This window comes from Suillus paluster, assembly GCF_016628075.1.
Source record: "Suillus paluster strain FC165 chromosome Unknown EDB91scaffold_13, whole genome shotgun sequence".
Lineage (NCBI taxonomy): Eukaryota > Fungi > Basidiomycota > Agaricomycetes > Boletales > Suillaceae > Suillus > Suillus paluster.
This window is the reverse complement of record NW_024537573.1, coordinates 662,711-679,912: the sequence shown is the minus strand read 5'-3', so window position 1 is coordinate 679,912 and position 17,202 is coordinate 662,711. Positions and strand designations below refer to the sequence as shown.

The following is a 17,202-nucleotide window of genomic DNA, read 5'->3' as shown; positions in this document are numbered from 1 at the left end:
GCGGACGCCACGAACCTACACATTAAGAGTAAGTAGCTAACGTTACGTATGAGGCACCAAACTTGTAAGTATACCAGGCAGTCCGTGTTCTCTTATCTGTTTAGACCAAGTTTAGACTCGCCGGCTACAGCCAGTGACTGGGGCCACACGTAGACCAGACTGCCCAAGAAATGAACGATAGGCGAACCCCGCAAATCTAAGTAGTACTTACATGATCTACGTCTCCGAGTCGATGATCTCTCAATTAGATTTAACAGGTACTGACAGTGGTGAACCCGTCACAAAAGGATGTTCCTACAACGGCAATTGCCTTCGGAACTTGTGCTAGTAATGCACCAAACCCGCTCTACTCTGCTGGTCTGACCAGCTCCATCTCAATTGCGATGCGGTCTTATTATCCCCCGCAACCTCCACAAATCCAGCGTGGCCTAGCACCAACAAAACCATATGGCATGAGTTCTGGATCGCGTCAGAGTGTCTTGGCGATAAACTCCCGGGGTCGCATCAACTTCATTGATTTTGCTTTGGTAAGGTTGAGTCGCGTTGGGAACCAAATTCTGAAGCACTTGGAGGGGTGCCCTTGAACTGTTTGTGTCGAATCTTGAATAGCTCGACGATGAAGAATTGGATGATGGCACAAAAATCGTCTTGAATTGCAGGTAGCAGGTAAGTCTGGTTATTCCACCGCATCTCGATGGTGAATTCTTCTGGAGGGTCGACAGCCAGCGAGTCCTCCATACGATTCCTCCCATGTTGGCTGAGTCGATAAAGAGCAAAAAGTCGTAGAAACGCTCGGTTTGAGGGACGAGTGTTCAAAGAGCTCGTGTTATGTCACCGCCGTGGTTATGTACACAGGTGGCATACGCGTGAGCGGTGCGGTGCCTGGAGGCTTCGATGTCGCTAGCAAAATGCGGCTGAGGTCCGCATGGATGACGTGAGATCCGCGTCGCTTGAAACATCGAAGATCTGGGCTGCTAGTTACTTTACCCTTCTGTACCAACTTCTTGACTGACACGAGTGTCTTTGGCGAACTGTCTCGATTTATCGACCTGACAATGATGTGCATGAGCGAGCCCTCAGGAAGATATTCTAAAAAAATACCATAGCGTTTATGACATCCTTCAAGAACCATAACCGCACCCTAGACTGCGCAAACGAGCGACATCTTGGACCAGAGCCTTGAGCCGCCTCGGTCCTTCGACGGCGCTCGTGCTGCTTTCGAACGCCGCAGAGGGATGACGAGAAGAGATCTGGAGGGCGAGCCATCAAAGGTGGAATTGATCCGCCTCATGGTCAAAATATCGGTGATAACCTTTCCGCATGTTGGGCAAGCTATGTGTTCGATATGCGAGGTGGAGGGTACCGATGCCAAGCTTCAGTTGTTAACTGGTCGGGGGAGTGTCGGAGCATCAACTTGAATATGAGTTAAGACATCGAGTTTGCATGAGCGGAGTGTAGTTTTGTTTCCCGGTGTGCGATCAACACTATTTGTACTATCGATATCGCGGACTCCTGCATGTCGAGTCGTCGACATCGATGAGCAAGTTGATGCAGTAATTATCACGTGTCACATCTCTAGGCCTTGTTGCCATCAAGGGCCTGCCTTTCGAGACCGTCTGAGTACTCGAAGATCTAGCCCTTCTACGAGCAGAATTCTCTTACACCCACCACCTCGTAGGTAATCAATGGAACCCCAATACTGTGCACACGCTCCCTGTCATCGTCTGCATCCAATACCGTGGACGAATGGTATGCAAAGAGCAGCGGTCAATTTATATTTCGAATTCACTCAGTCTGTGGCGTTCGACAAGTAAATCTACCTCAGGATATTGAATACAGAAACTTTGAAATACGCATACTACAGCATCTGCAAGAGCGCACGAACAGGGCAAAAAGATGTAAGAAAAAGAGTTCAGAAGAATGCCAGCTAATGTTGACTTCCAAACCAGCACATGCTCAACATGGTCGTGTCTCGTCAATCAAACCTGGATGATGTGCGCAGAACTAGCCCAGCTGGGAGTCGGAAATAAAATGAGAGCCACCTGCGCAACGGTACCCTGATGCTTGTTTGATCCATGCAAAGCCTTGTACGCAGACGCCGAGGTTCCTCAACTTCTGCTGTATTCTCTCTTCTTCGCGTTTCTTCCTCTCTTGCTCCTGACGCATTCGGACGAGTGCGGCAGCAGCTCTCTCCATTGCTGCCTGCATCTCTGCCTCTCGACGTTGAATCGCTTCCTGCTGGCGCATGAGTTCTTCTTGCTCAGCCTGGTCTCGTGCTCTCTGAATCTGCTCAGCAAGAGCCCGACCTGCAGCCTCCGCAGCTCGCTGCATTGCAGCGGCACTACTCAATTCAGCCTCACGCCTCTTTACCTCCTCAATTGCTTTCCTTTGAGCCTCCAGCGCTGCAACTTTATCTGCCTCCAATCGCCTCCAGATAGCATCGGCGATTCCTGGGTCACGCTGAACACCATTGGCAGACCGAGGCTGGGTGCTTTGAGTTGGTAACCGCTTCGCTTTCCCTCGCTGATCTGGAGTCGGTGGGGCACTGCTTTGGGATCCTGAAATAGAGGGAGGAGGCAGACTTCCAGAACTGGACGGTGCAGGCGACCCCTGTTGGAAATTTTTGGGCGGCTTCGGGCGACGAGGAGTGAATTTTGGAGTGATGTTTGCAGCGGAGATGGGAGCAGACGGCGGCGGCAGGGTTTTTTTTGCTGGATGATGCACTACCTTGTGCAGGTGGCTTATTAGGTGGGCGGGATCTACTGGGTGTAGAGGGCGGCCCTGATGGCGGAGGAGGCTTCGGCGGCGCCCGCTTGGATGAAGAGCTGTTCTGAGAAGGTGGCTTAGGTGGGCTGGGATTTATTAGTTGCGGAAGAAGACCCTGATTGGGAAGGGGGTGGAGGAGGAGCGGAATTGCTGGAAGATGCCATCGGTGGTATACTTGATGGGGGTGAAGTGGCTATGCGTGGAATATTGAGCCGCTGGCGTTGCTGATTGAGCAGATCCTTCATGACGGCTATTGCCTCATCTGCGGTGAGCGACGGTGCACTTCCAGGAGTATTTGCCAAAGCATTGAATGCGTGATGGGTGAGCCTCTGGGCAATGGTCTTGACATCTCGGGCGTTCCCCCAGTTGGACAAGCGTGACATTCGGTCGATGATACTCTCCATCTCGGAGTAAGCAGAAGAAGAGGTGTCGGCTAGCTCGGACAGGATGATCTGCGTCTTCTGTAATTCCTTGTCGAGTACTTGAAGACACTTAGCCGCCGTCATGTTGGTCAGAGTGATTTCCTCCGAGAAACGACTGGCGAGGCCAGGATTGACGCTCAACAGAGCGTTCATTTCTCTCTCGTAGCCTGCAAAAACGATGACCATCTTGTTCATGAACTTCTCGTTGGTCATGAGGCCGACGACCTCATCAATGGCTTCTTGCGCAAAGTGCCCGTTACTAAGCCGGTATGCTTCGTCCACGAAAAGCACTTTTCCCAGGGCCTTCTCGAAAAGTTTCTTCGTCTTTGGGCCAGTGTGACCTACGTACTGCCCTACGAGGTCAGAGGCGGAGCACTCGATCAGGTCGGTCGAAGAAAGGAATCCCATGTCATAATACACCTGACCAAACTTCCTCGCGATAGTCGTTTTCCCGGTGCCTAGGGATAAGTGGATCCCTTTATGAATACTCCGCTCCAGATCAGAAATCGCTACATACCTGGAGGTCCTTTGAAAATGAAACTCGTTGGGATCTGTTTGCGCATATCCACACCAGACGCCTTCATTGCACGAGCAATCTTCTGATAGTCACCCAATTTTTTCACGATGTCGTCGCAACCAACAAGATCCTCAAAGAGTTTCGTGAGATTAGCTGCAGCGTTGCGATCACGGTCCCAATTCGGGTCGAAATCCTCAGGCTCGAAGATGACGTCCAAACGTTGATCAGGGGGTACTGATGCTTGACGTTTTTGATAGCGAGTTTTAGCCAGACCAAGCATGTTCTCCACCTCCCCGGCATTACCAAAGTTAGGACGGTTCTTGGCTCTGTTCAGAAGATCACTGGCGACCTGTTTAGCTGAGTCTGTGGCTCCGAGGTCCTGGTCCTTCAGCTTGAAGTCCAAGATCTCCCGAAGTTGGGACTCCGTGAAGTCTTCGAAGGTGAATGCATTTTCGATGGCAAATCTACGAGCGAGCCCTGGGTTCACATTCTGAGTAGACATGTCAGAGTTCACGCTCAGTGATTCGAGTGAATGTTCGAGCGTACCTGGAACATCTCTTCCATCTGTTCTTTATATCCCAATAGCAAAACACAGCGATCTTCTCCAGGTACGCTTTGAATCTCCGCGACCAAGGTATCAATTACGGTCATTTTGAACGAGTCTTGGTTTCCAGAGTTCTTGCTGTACAGCATGTAAGCCTAACAGGTAAAGGTCAACATTATCACCGGTTAGTAACAGTGGGATCACATACCTCATCTATGACTAGAACTTTACCAACGGTACTGTCCAAGATAGCTTTGGTGTTCTTCTCCGTATGGCCAAGGTGCGCGCCCACAAAATCAGATGGATTCTTGACAACAACTGACGAAATGTCAGCAGTCAACGGGCAGCCAACAACACAAGTATGGATCATCACCTTCACCGTTGCTCAAGAGCCCTAGTTCTGTGAGTATCTGCCCGTAGAGCTTCGCAACTGTTGTTTTGCCTGTTCCCGGTGAGCCAAGAAAGACGCGGTTCAGAGACATCGCAAGGGGCTCTTTCTCTTGAAGCTCTCGATGATAGTTCGTGTCGACGATGTGAAAGAAATTACGGACAGAGTCCTTCACGGAATCGAGACCTATCATTTTCTGTAGCTTCTCCCAAGGAGCGCATTGCGGAAGGACCTGGGATGGGTCAGGACCGATGAAGTCCTCTTTGAAGATAAAAAAATCGTCAGTGGGCCATCCCTGTTTGCGTTCGTTCTGAAGTCGTTCAGCTAGTCTCTGGGCGACCCTGGAAAACATGTTCTGTAATGCCCGAGCATTTCCGAAGCCCTCACGACCGCGACCGCGTCCAAGTCGACGCACTGCAATTCGAGCATATAAGCCCCTGATGCCGTCTTCCACCTTCATCTGGCCTGAATATCGTTTCTCCACGAGCGCTTCCAGCATCGTCAGAAGCTCCGCGTCAGTATAGTCTGCGAACTTGAGGGAGTACGGAACACGACTCGGAAGGCCAGGGTTGTGTTCGAAGAACTTCTCCATCTGCTTGCTGTATCCCGCGAGAATGAAGACCAGAGTACCCACTTGGTTCTCCATCTCGGCGAGAAGAAAGTCCAGCACCTGACCTCCTGTGTGCTGGTGTTCGCTAACAAGTTGGTATGCTTCGTCGATGAAGATAGCGCCTCCTCCCACCATCATGGCATCTGCGATGAGCTTTTTGGCTCCAGCTACCCCGTCATGTGCCAAGCTTGCACCCGTCGTTTCAAGGAAGGCATCGCCTGGGAGAACTTGAACTGATTCGAGAAATTGCGCATACAACCTTGCGACTGTGGTTTTTCCTGGAGGAATGTGAGCGATCCGGACGCTAAAACCTCGAAGAGTACTCACCAGTTCCTGGATTACCGAGCAAAACAAGATTGAGGCGCTCCTTGTTCACGGGGACGCCTTGTCGTTTCATCAAGTCAATATGGGCCTTGATACGGAGTACTTGTGCTTTCACTTCCTCAAGCCCTGTCAACTCCATGATACCGTCGATGGCGCTATTTTGTTCGCCATTGACTCGCTTCTGGTACAACCAATCCTGGTGGGCAGGCGACGTGGATGCTGCATTGTTCGATGACGTCGAGGAAGGATCCACTTTGTTGAGACTTTCGATTGCTGGGAATTCGTCTGTGAAGTCGAAGATTTTGTGCTTGGCTGCGGATTCGGCGATGACGACGGAGGATTAGGATTTGGCGGAGGAACGTTTGACTGCGGATTGGATGGGGGTGCGGGAGGTGCGGAAGGTGCGGAAGGTGCGGAAGGTGTGGGGTGTGTCCTGGATGACGAAGCAGAATGGGCAGCGTTGGCGTGTGCTTGTGCATTTACAGCCGCCTTCTGTGCGTTGGCTCTAGCTGCCTCGATATCCTTGATTTTCTGTTGGTAGACATTGGCTCGCTGCTGTGCAACCTGGGCGTCAGCTATCGCATCCATTTCCGCCTTGAACTTGGCATCCAGCTCAGCCATGCGTAAGTCGTGCTCCAACTGCTCCTGTTCACGTTGTATCAGACGTTGCAGTTCCTCCTCCGCTAGTTTCTGCGTCAGCTCGAGTTCGCGTTTTCGCTTCTCCTCTGCACGTTTGGCTTCTTTGGTACAGTCAGGACAAGGATCTGGCTTCGACTGAAAACATTTCCACTTCAGCTTGTGGCGATCGGCATCACACATGCCGGAATACGGGTGTTGACAAGGCATTTGCGAATGGTCCGAGATCTGATGGCATTTTAGCGGGCAAGGATGGATGCCGCAGCTCAACATCATGTCGCTAGAGACAGTGTGAGTAGGAACGACATTGACTGATTTTGAATTTCTCACCATATCTCTGTGCATCCACCATCGGGACAAACAGTATCAAATTCAGATGCAGATTTGATGAGGACCTTTCGGTTTGGGTGCCGTTCGCATTTGATCGGGAAGCCTTCGTACAGGTAGCCGCCTTGTTTGACGAGCTCGAAGAATTTCCCCCAGAGCTCTTTACCCCTCCGAGCATTCACAAAGGTCTGCGAGTTCCCGATCAGGATGAATCCATTTCGAGCCCGGGAGATGAGCACGTTCAGACGTTCAGGGGAGTTCATGAAACCGATGTCGTTGGACTCATTAGACCTTGTCAGACTAGCGATGACAATATCACTCTCTTCGCCCTGATAGTTGTCTGTTCAAACAACGTTAGATGCTAGCTATAACTCGAGTGGCAGAAACATTACCTATGGTGGCAAGCCTGATGCGCCTCTTGGACGTATTGTCAGCTGCGGACATAAGTCCGGCGCGGATGAGATCGTGCGAGTCGAGGTCATTGAGCACAGGGTCATTGTCCCTCTTCAGAACATCTCGAAGCGTTGAGAGCTGCCCAAGATACGGTGTGAGAACGACCAGCTTGTCCGTCCCATAGCCTTGCTGGGCGAGATAGCGTACGATCTTCCAAACCATTTCGACTTCATAGGTGTTTTGTTTCGACGACGACGAGGCCCCGTCGCCTCGGTCGGCAATACGAGGGTCGTTATCCTCGGGATGAGTGTGGTCGACGAAGACGAAGTTGTTCTGGATCCCGCGAATGTCATCACGGCCCTGGGTCTTGGCAGCATCGGTGAGGTCGGGGTACGTGAGCTTCCTGATGAACGCTGAAATTTCTGGACGCATACGGTGTTGGGCTGTCAGAGTTTCATGAGGGAAGCCTCTGAGAACCAGGCGCTCGAACAGTGATCTGTTGAGCTCAAATCCATCGCCCTTCTCAACAGTCAGCTTGTAGTTGTTGACTTTGGGACGCAGCTGCCTGTGAAGAACCAACATCAGCAGGATATCCCGAAGATGACCATTGGCTCACTGTACTTGTGATCGCCAATGAGAATCATCTGACTGGTACTCTCACCCATCGCAGTGAGGACGTGACTTTCGAGAATCTCACCAGCCTCCTCAACGAGAAGGACATCAGGTTTCGCCCCACGAATGTCTTGTGCGAACTTGGCTGCTCCAGTCGTTGTGCATCCAATGATTCTCTTCCCCATGAGGGTTGCGACCATCCCTTCTCCGAATTTGCGTGTCAGTTGATCTTGACATTCGTTGTAGTTCTTGCCAAGCTGTGCAAATCTCTTCGAGGATGGTTTTGCGTATCTCTGACTTCCATTGCTCCAACATCTTCCGACGAGCGTCTAGAGGCATACCCCAGATATCAGCCGCCTGACGTACGTTGGGCTCGTCTTTGAACTGCCCAGCGCCAAATCCTCTGGACCACTGAAAGATGAGTTCTTCAGCGTCGACTGGTTTGCCCTTCTTGCTGACACGAGTCATTCCTGAATCATCTTCAGGTACGCGGAATGCATCAAAGAAGTTCGGTTCCTCGAACTCGATGTACATGAGGACGTCCTTGAAGTCAATCTTGGAGGCTATGAATCTGTCCATGGCGTCCTCTAGAGAGTCGCAGTGAAATCCCGATGAATTCTTCAGGTTGTCGATGATAGTCCAATCAGCTTTCGATCGGGTGACACGCTCTTTCTTCCCCGCAACGCCAAGATGGGCGACCTGCGCGTTTGCTCTGCCGCCGAGACGGGCAATGTGAGTGTCAGGGATACCGATCTTCATGAGATCTTCCAGGAATTGATCCAGGGCGTGGTTCGTGTAGCAGACTACAAGGATTTTCTGTTCGGTGTGATCGTGAATAGCCTTCGCAAGCAGCGCGCCAATGAATGACTTCCCAGTTCCTGCTGGCATGTCAGCAAAATGGATATGCATAGGCGGTAGATATTAACACTACCTGGAGGGCCTTGGATGAGGGAAAGCCTCTGCGTGAGTCCTGCCAGAAGTGATGCCGCCTGAGACTTATCAAGCACGATACTAGATGAAGTCCCCAGGAGCTGCTGCAAATCCACAGAGGGATTCATAGCGAGGGGTCGCGTGATCTCAGTCGCAGTCACCGAGGCGCTGCCGATAAGGTTCCCGTCCTTCCAGAACAGGAGCTCCTCCGAAAGCGGAATGAACTGCGTGTTCTGCAGAGCCTTCAAGACCGGATCGAAGGCAAAAATTGCAGTGTCGATCTGAATGAGCCGAATGGGATCGGATGACTGCAGTTGAAGGAGAGTCTTTGCGATGCTAGACTCCCCTTCCAACTGAATTACGATAACAGGTGGCTTCTGCGCAAGCAGTGCCTCGACACGATGGACCGTCGCGAGACTAAGAATTTGATTTCCCGAAAGTACGCAAACAAGAGACTGATGTTTGAGAATTTTGACACCCGCAGGATCTTTCTCGAGGTAATGCTTGCGCTGCTTGTCGGGGACATTCTTCATCGACTTGAAATCGTCTTTGCATTTGAGCTTGATGCCCCACCGAGTCTTTCTATCATCTGTACCGCTGTAAACACCCTCGAGTGTGACGTCATCGATGATGAGCCCACGATGACGCCCTTTCTTCTTCCCTAAAGCGGGCTGGAGTTCTTCTCTCATCTCATGTAACATCTCTTCGCGCAGCAAGCGGAAGGTGTTATCCAGGTAGTCAGCTGTACGAGTTTCTTCGCCATCAGGATCCTCCAATACACTGCTCGGGCGAATGAAAGGAAGCTGTTGGCAGAGGATCTCGTCTGCAGTTGGAAGAATGGAGATCTCCCTGAAGTCGACGAAATCGTTATCATGCCGACCACCAGGTCCACCGACTGCAGCGGTAGGTGCACCGGAATTGAAGGTGGAAAGAATATGTTCGATGCGGTAGCCAATGTCTTTGACGGTCTGTTGCGATGAATTGAGAAGCCTCGTAAGGATACTAGGCTTCTTTGCGACGTCACGGTATGATGACGTATTCCCCGTAGTGAGGGACATGAGGCGAAGGAGGAGCACCGCGAATGCTTCCTGGGCTGGCTCATTGAGCTCACCTTGATCGAATGCTTGGCTGAAGGCACTCCAAAAAATTGGGGGATCAACGATGGCGGTGAGCAAGTGATCCAAGACATCACCGAGGTCCGGTGCTCGGAAGAGATATAACAGAAGCTTGGTTGCAGTGTCGTTGAGGAATTGGGAACTGGTATTGTGACGCATAGCAGCCTGAACTGCGTTTGAGCCATGGGAGCTCTCAACGATTTTGTTGATGCAGGTCGCAGGGTCTTGCTGTGTACAAATCGCTTCCAATAAGAGAGGGTAGCTTCGTGCATCGGCAGGGACTTTGCCTCTGATAATGTCGTTGAAACGTTTATCAAGCTGGGCTGCTCGATTCATGAGAAGCAAGCTATGTGGCGTGAGTCGTGAGTGCTTGAGTACGTGAGTGTTGAGAGCAAAATTGCGGGCGCTCGTGGTTAGGGCCTATATAGGGCCACGCGGGTGCCACGAACCTAGTAGAAGTTACTATGTAGTATGTAACCCTTGTCCGTGACGCCCACACGAGCCCACACCCGTTGTGCCTTCGGCACAGGAAGCAACTTCACAAACTTAATAATTAACAATTGATAATCATAGCAGAATTTTGAAAATTTTGAAATAAATTACATTTTTGAGCAGTATTCAGGATTTTGACAAAAGTAAAGGTACAATCTACTATACAACATAAAAGTACATAATATGTAAATCAATCAGCAATAGAATCAGTCAGTCCTCTAAGTACTTCTGTATACACAACATTGGTTGTCTTTGTGCCTTCTTCATGCTCTGGGAAAATAGCAAACACTCTCTCTGGATGAGTGCAGCGAGACAAAGCCACATAAAGCTGTCCATGACTGAAGACAGGAGTACGCAAATCAAGGCCAACCCACTTGACACTCTGACCTTGAGCCTTGTTGATTGTCATGGAAAATGCAAGACGAACGGGGAATTGAAGCCGCTTGAGAGGAATGGGGTTTTCTTCAGAACTCGCCTCCAGAGTCATCCGAGGAATCAGCACGGTGTTCTGATCTTGATGCCGAGCTTCATCATTTCCATCCCTAAGAATGTGACACCTGAGGACGCGCGTGGTCCAAGACAGGAGGATCATGCGAGTTCCATTATAGAGTCCCTGTGAGGGGTCCAAGTTGCGCAAGAGCATCAGAGGAACACCTGCTTTGACCTCTAATCTGTGCAAAGGAAAGCCTGATGGGGTGAGGGTATGAAGGAACTCTGCGGGGATGTAGTCATAGTCTTTCTCAGTGACTGAGTCTGCGCTGGTGAAGACTGCCTTTTCTCCAGGGAATAATTGAAGAATTGTGGTATTGATTTCATCCACATCGGTGTTCTTTGCAGGAGAGGATGGTGCGATCGAGGAAGTAGGAATCATTCAAGGGAGGATGATTAGGGAGCAGAATTTCAGAGTACAGGGCATTGATGAGAGACTGCACATTATTGTTGCCACAGCGTGCAATGGGGAGGGTCACTGTGCCATCTCCATCTGTGCCCTTACCAGCTCCAATCTCAAGGAGCACCTGCGCAAATCGATCGGAATCAGGATCTTGACCCAGACGCATATTTCTCTTGAGGTGGAAGATATGAACCTTGGGCCAGAGGCGAGATCTGCAAAAGGTAGCACCCACTATCTGCTCCCTGGATCCATGAGGCACCACCGGCAGTGTCTGTCTGAAGTCTCCTCCAAAGAGCATGGTTATTCCTCCAAAGTCAGCATCGACGTTCAGAAGATCGCGCAATGTGCGATCAAGGCATTCCAGGTTGTGACGGTGTAGCATAGGAATTTCGTCGCAGATGATTAGACAGGTGGCCTTGAGAAGCTCATGGACAACATCTCCTTTATTGATGTTACATGAGCTATCCTCATGAATGGGAATGGGGATCTTGAATCGCGAATGAGCTGTACGTCCGCCTGGCAGGAGGAGAGAAGCGATTCCAGAGGAAGCCACACATAGGACGATCTTGCCTTCAGCACGGATTTTTGAAGCGATGAGTTTGCAGAGATATGTCTTGCCACATCCACCTGCACTATGGACGAAATATGTATGTCCAGGTCTTTGGTCATTACGATGCATTGCATCATCAACCACTGCATCAAAGACCGCCCTCTGCTCTTCATTGAGAGAAGGAACTCCTCTATCCACTATCGCCTGAAGATCCTCTGGGTCATACTGGAGTTGCTCAGCAATCAGCTGGTTGCCCTCAATGGCCCCCCATCTTGCTGCCATTTGAGGTACTGGCATGTGAGGAATGGCTTCCAAAGACTTTCCATTTTTGCGAAGCACATTATCGATGAGATAGAGACCGTAGTCATGAATGTCGTGTTCAGTAGGGTTGGGCATGTTATATGGATTGCGAGTGAGACGGGGGCGCAGATCATCACAGAGATTGTCCTTGAAGCGGTTCCAAAGCTCTTGAGGGCTTGTAGGGTTGCAGTGGAGGAGGATGATGGCGAAGAGATTACGCAGACCATATCCAGTGCGCATATGAGAGGCATCCTGCAAGCACTGGATCCATTCATTATCATCATCAAGCAGACCCCTTCGCTGACATGCATCCTTGAAAGTCTGGCAGAGAACACCATCGACAGTACGAAGGTGTTCATAGGAGGTAGCCCCTTTGAAAAACAAAACACGGTAAGTTTGATTGATAGAAATTGTTCCAGACATCATACCTTTTGTCACAGTCAAAAGCAATCTCAGATAGAAGCGCTCTCCAGAGCCAGGTGCAGCAGCATACATTCTTCCAATTGCTGCTCCATACTGGCGTGTCTTCCAGGCATTCTTGGTCCACACAAATTTTGAGGGAAAGTCTTGGTAGAGGTGGTCATGGGCTCCAGCTGCCACCAAGTCGGCATTGGCATTGGCTTTGAACCATCCAGTGAGGCAAGTCTCCCTGGCTGCTGCACGCTCAAGAACGTTCTGGGCATCTTCTGCAGGGTCATAGACCACCATTTGTTCATTTGGGAGATGAACTGGCAAGCGGTAGACGGAGGGCCATTCATAATGCATGGAAAATTCAAAGATGCGCCATGCAGCCTCATTCGAGCTGATATATCTGGAGTCAAGATAGGATTTGACCTCATCCACCGCTCCTCTCATCTCCAAAGTGGTGCGGTCATTTCCTTTGTAGATGTACTTGTGGATATATTTGACAGACTTGATAGAAGCGCAGACTTCCAGGTTGATGTGGCAGTTGAATTCCACCAGCAGTTGTGGGGGGTGAGGAACAACATCTTTGTTGGTGAAGACATTGTCATTCTTCTGGATGGTGCGGCCATTATCAGGTCTTGCATATTCTGGATAGCCATCTTCCTTCATGGATGTCTGGGGACAGAATGACTTTGGAAAATGTTTTTTGCACCGTCCATTCTCCAAGCAACGCTGTGGAGTGCAAGGGCCATGAAGCATGTATTTTTCCACGGCCTCGTAGAGTTGGGGGTGAATGTTTCTATCAGGAATCTGGGCAGAGATGAATGAATCGATCTGTTCCACCGTGCGTATCTTGTCGTTTGGATCCAGGAAGATGAGGAGATGCATGTGAGGCAGACCACGTTTCTGATATTCAATGGTGTACACCAATCCTGCGACCTTTCCATAGTAGCCTTTGCGAACCTTCTTCAAGAGGGCCTGTTGTTTCTGATAGAATACTCGAGCCACCAAGTCTGGACGGTCCACAGCACTTTGGCCTGTATAAGTGATTGTCAGCAATGAAGTTATAAATAATGCATTGAATATGAATTCTTACCTGGCAGGAGATTCTCAGTAATCTCAGGCCAACTCCCATTTGCAGTCATCGTCAGGAAGAGATCAGGCTTTTTGCAGGCACGGCAAATGGCCAAAGAGTCTTGAAGTAGCTGATGCATGTACCGAGGGCTCCCAGTATGAGAGGAGGGAAGAATGATGGAGCGACCTGTCTGAGCCAAATCATCCACGCCATCATTGAGCACATTGTCTGTCAAACCCCGGTAACAGTCTGCCCGGAGCCGCTTTTGGTTATTCCGAACCCAGTTCAACTTACTCTGCTCAATGGATGCCCATGCATCAACCACATACTGCTGGAAAAGTCTTCCACCACGAAAGATGTTGTTGTGGTCCATGTGAATGGGGCGAGGATGAAGGCGATAGGCATAATACAACAGCTGGGTGACTTTTTTTGAGCGTGTGGCACGTTCACCCTCTCTAATATTGAGAGGGATATCAGAATGCCAGCCCTCCTCACCAGAAGGAAAGAGAAGGACATAGTGAAGAGTTGCATATGCATGGCTAAGCTGGCTCACGCGCTGAAGTTGACCTCCTTGAAGTCGCAAGACGATATCGCGTTTGTCAGACACGTCCTCAGATCCATCTCCAGGAATAATCACAGCAATTTCATCGGCAGTGGGAAGATTATATCTTCGACCATCTGAGCCCTCCTGGAAGTGAATGCGTACACGAACATCTGTGTGCTGCTCTGGAGGCTTCTCTCGCATGACTTGATAGGCCTGTTTATAAAGAGGAGCATAGGGATGGCTTCGATACAGCATGTCATGGAGTGCTCTGAGAATGTGACGATCAAGACCTTCATTTCCAGGTCGGTTGGCACGGATGTCGGTGGCTTCATCAGGATCATAGATATAAAGTTGCGCATAAGATGGCTGACGACCTTCTGGAGGCATAAGACTGCCCATGAGGTGATGGAGGGATCCATGGATACGAAAAGCATTTGGGCCAGAGCCTTGAAGAGCATTATCCTCGATATTGACACCCACCGATGTAAATGCAAGAGAGCTGTTGTACTGACGAATCTTGGAGACAAATGTTCGGTCTGTATACGCCTGCTGCAGCTCGGGTGGCCATGCTGGAAAGGGTGGAAGGCTGACTTTGCCCTGCAAGCAGCACATACCAAAGTGTGGATTTCGTAAAGAGGAGTCAGAGAGTCTTTCACATGCAAAGTGCCTTGCGTGACAGTTGGGACACTCTACATCAAGGGGACCAAGAGTATGACGGGCAATAGGCTCTGCATATGGTCGACCTCCACCATGGATAGGAAGATTCTGAGCAGGTGCCTGGTTGGCATGCTCCTCATCTTCTGCCTCAGATCGCTGGCGATCTTCCTGCTGCCGATTTCTCCTTCTTTCCTCATCATCTTCATGCTGTTCTTGAGATGCTGGATCATTATATTCACGTAGTGCTGCTTCTAGACGCTCCTCTTCCTCATGGCGGTGTTGGTTTTCCTCTGCCTGTTGACGTGCTCGCCGAAGATCCTGCTGATGATCTCTTCGGTGCTGCTGCTGGCGAACAAATTCCAGATTGCGAAGGTATATTTGTTGAGCTCCCTGCTGTTGCAGTTGAACAGCCTCCTGACGCTGTCTATTAATCCACTCAGCATGCTGCTGCTGTAAGTGGAGAGCATCCTGAGCTCGTCTATCAATGCGTTGAGCCTCCTGCTGCCGCATTTCAAGATCATGCTGAGCCTGTCTATTAATTCGTTCAGCTTCCTGCTGCCATAATTCCTGCTGAATCTGCTGTCGATGAAATGCCTCCTGTGCTTGTCTCTGAAGCAATTCATTTCTAATCCTTTGATTTTCCATCTCCTCTGCCTGGAAATGGTGCTGAAATTGAATGTTGAATGGTTGATAATCAGGTTGAGGTGGTGCAGGTAAAGGTAATGGTGGTGCGGGATTAGGTGCAAAGTAGTGGAGGGGATTTTCAACATTGTGAGGACCAACTGCACCCTCATAATGAATAGGTCCATACATGGGAGGGGCAGGAGGAACAATAGGAGGGGCAGGAGGAATAATGGGAGGGGCAGGAGGAATAATAGGTTCATTAGGGATGTGGGGTTGCTGCAGGGGCTGCATCCCAGCTGCCATAAGCTCTGCCTGCGCCTGCTGTCTTATCTCATCTCTGTCCTGTTGCCGACGAAGATTACGCTGACGGCGTCTATCATTATGAGCTGCATTCATTCGCTCATTCAAGCGTGCATTATAATCAACCCGAGGAAAATGATGAGCATGCTCCACACGCGCAATTGCATTTCGTGGCAAGCCGGGATATTGCCCAACTGGTAGAGGTTGATATGGAAAGTGAGGGGGAGGTTGCCATGCAAAATGTTGTGGAACAGGCCCTGCTTGTGGCAAATTAGCCGGCATAAAATGTGGTTGTGGTACAGGAGATGGAGGCCTGTCCTGATTATCACGGGCTGCATGGCGACGATTTCGTCTACTGGGAGACGTCATTTGAAGTCGATTAAGTCTGTCATGTTCGCGTTGGGACTGTCGATCACGTTCTGGTGTTATCTGTTGTGGATTTCTAAAGTGATGTGCAGACATTAGCATCATGCACCTTACATGTAGCAACACATGGTTGGTGACTCACAGAACGGGTAGATTTTGATTCATGTTCATTGTTTAAATGGTTGTGTAGCAAGTGCAATTTGAGTTGCCTGAACTCATCATTAATCGAGTCAGATTGTTGTAATATTTATTGTTGATATAAGAAATGAAACCCACAAAAAGGTGTATTACACTTTATTACACTTGGCTGCAGGGGAAGGCAATTTCACTCGAGAATGCAATTCAATTCAAAAGCAGCAGCCAAGTTGTGTAATGAATTGTGTAACCAAGGTTCTATTATTGCTTTTGCTATTCTTGTGCCAATTTTCCCCCATGGTAGGAAAGCTGTGTTGTTTGTCCGTGTTATGCCCGGAGCGCAGTAGGCGTGGAGATTACTGTCCACTATATCGCGTTTGGGAGGAAATTTGGACTTGGTACAATTTCACCACTCGAAATTCTCAAAATCTCAAACTCAAAATTTAGTGTTCACACTGTTACTAACAATTAGCAAGCTCAAGCGAGAAAACCACGCGAAATTTCTAAATCGAGGTTTTAGCGAGGTAAGCGCAAACCATGTGGCCTTTGGCGAAATACGCGGCGTTGGCGAGATACGCGTCTCCCACACACAGCCACAAAACCAGTCTCCCTTTCTTCTTAGACGAGTCCAAGCCCGTTGTGCCTTTGGCACAGGAAGCAAGCAGAGCACTTCATGCTCTGCTGGAGGGGCCATTGGCCCCTCGAGTCTTTATCATTTCAACACAATTTCAATAAATAAATCTTTCTCATATAAAAATACACATCTATACAATTTATTGTATATCAATCTTCAATCAGTCTTCTAACCACCTCTGTGTACACTACATTGCTTGTCTTTCTCTCTTCTTCATCTTCAGGGAAAATCACAAATACTCTTGATGGGTGAGTGCATCGAGACAAACCCACATAAAGCTGTCCATGACTGAACACAGGTGTCCTCAAATTGAGACCAACCCACTTGACACTCTGACCTTGAGCCTTGTTGATAGTCATTGCAAATGCAAGTCGCACAGGGAATTGTCGATGCTTCAGAGGAATGGGGTTCTCTTCATCATTGGCCTCCATATTCATCTGAGGAATTAGCACAGTGTCTTCATCTTGACCATCCACTTGATTGTTGCCTGCTTTGAGGATGCGACACTTGAGAATTCTTGTGTTCCAATCCACCAGGATCATCCGAGTCCCATTATACAGTCCCTGTGTGGGGTCCAAGTTGCGCAGGAGCATCAGAGGCACTCCTTTCTTCACCTCCAGTTTGTGCAGAGGGAACCCTGATGG

General features: G+C 49.7%; 2 protein-coding genes across 2 annotated transcripts; both read right to left on the bottom strand.

Annotated features, from left to right (window-relative positions):
• Positions 1 to 645: 645 nt before the first annotated feature.
• Positions 646 to 1,542, bottom strand: EDB91DRAFT_1120380 (uncharacterized protein). The gene has a single exon (XM_041318186.1). It carries the CDS (start codon positions 1,064 to 1,066, stop codon positions 827 to 829), a length of 240 nt encoding a protein of 79 aa, XP_041179745.1. The 5' UTR covers positions 1,067 to 1,542; the 3' UTR covers positions 646 to 826.
• A 462-nt stretch (positions 1,543 to 2,004) lies between these two features.
• Positions 2,005 to 9,920, bottom strand: EDB91DRAFT_1328166 (P-loop containing nucleoside triphosphate hydrolase protein; the record flags this gene model as incomplete). The annotated part of the gene is made up of 21 exons (XM_041325269.1): positions 2,005 to 2,558; positions 2,583 to 2,740; positions 2,881 to 3,512; positions 3,534 to 3,646; positions 3,706 to 4,195; positions 4,252 to 4,404; positions 4,458 to 4,567; positions 4,623 to 5,525; positions 5,575 to 5,767; positions 5,836 to 6,487; positions 6,538 to 6,874; positions 6,927 to 7,492; positions 7,549 to 7,806; positions 7,838 to 8,417; positions 8,471 to 8,496; positions 8,536 to 8,637; positions 8,668 to 8,693; positions 8,721 to 8,810; positions 8,832 to 8,846; positions 8,877 to 8,924; positions 8,946 to 9,920. The coding sequence occupies 21 exons, from the start codon at positions 9,918 to 9,920 to the stop codon at positions 2,005 to 2,007; spliced, it is 6,981 nt and encodes a 2,326-aa protein (XP_041179744.1).
• Positions 9,921 to 17,202: the final 7,282 nt, after the last annotated feature.

Excerpts from the sequence above, each read along its gene's own strand:
- EDB91DRAFT_1120380 (XM_041318186.1), bottom strand. The coding sequence starts at position 1,066 with ATGCACATCATTGTCAGGTCGATAAATCGAGACAGTTCGCCAAAGACA.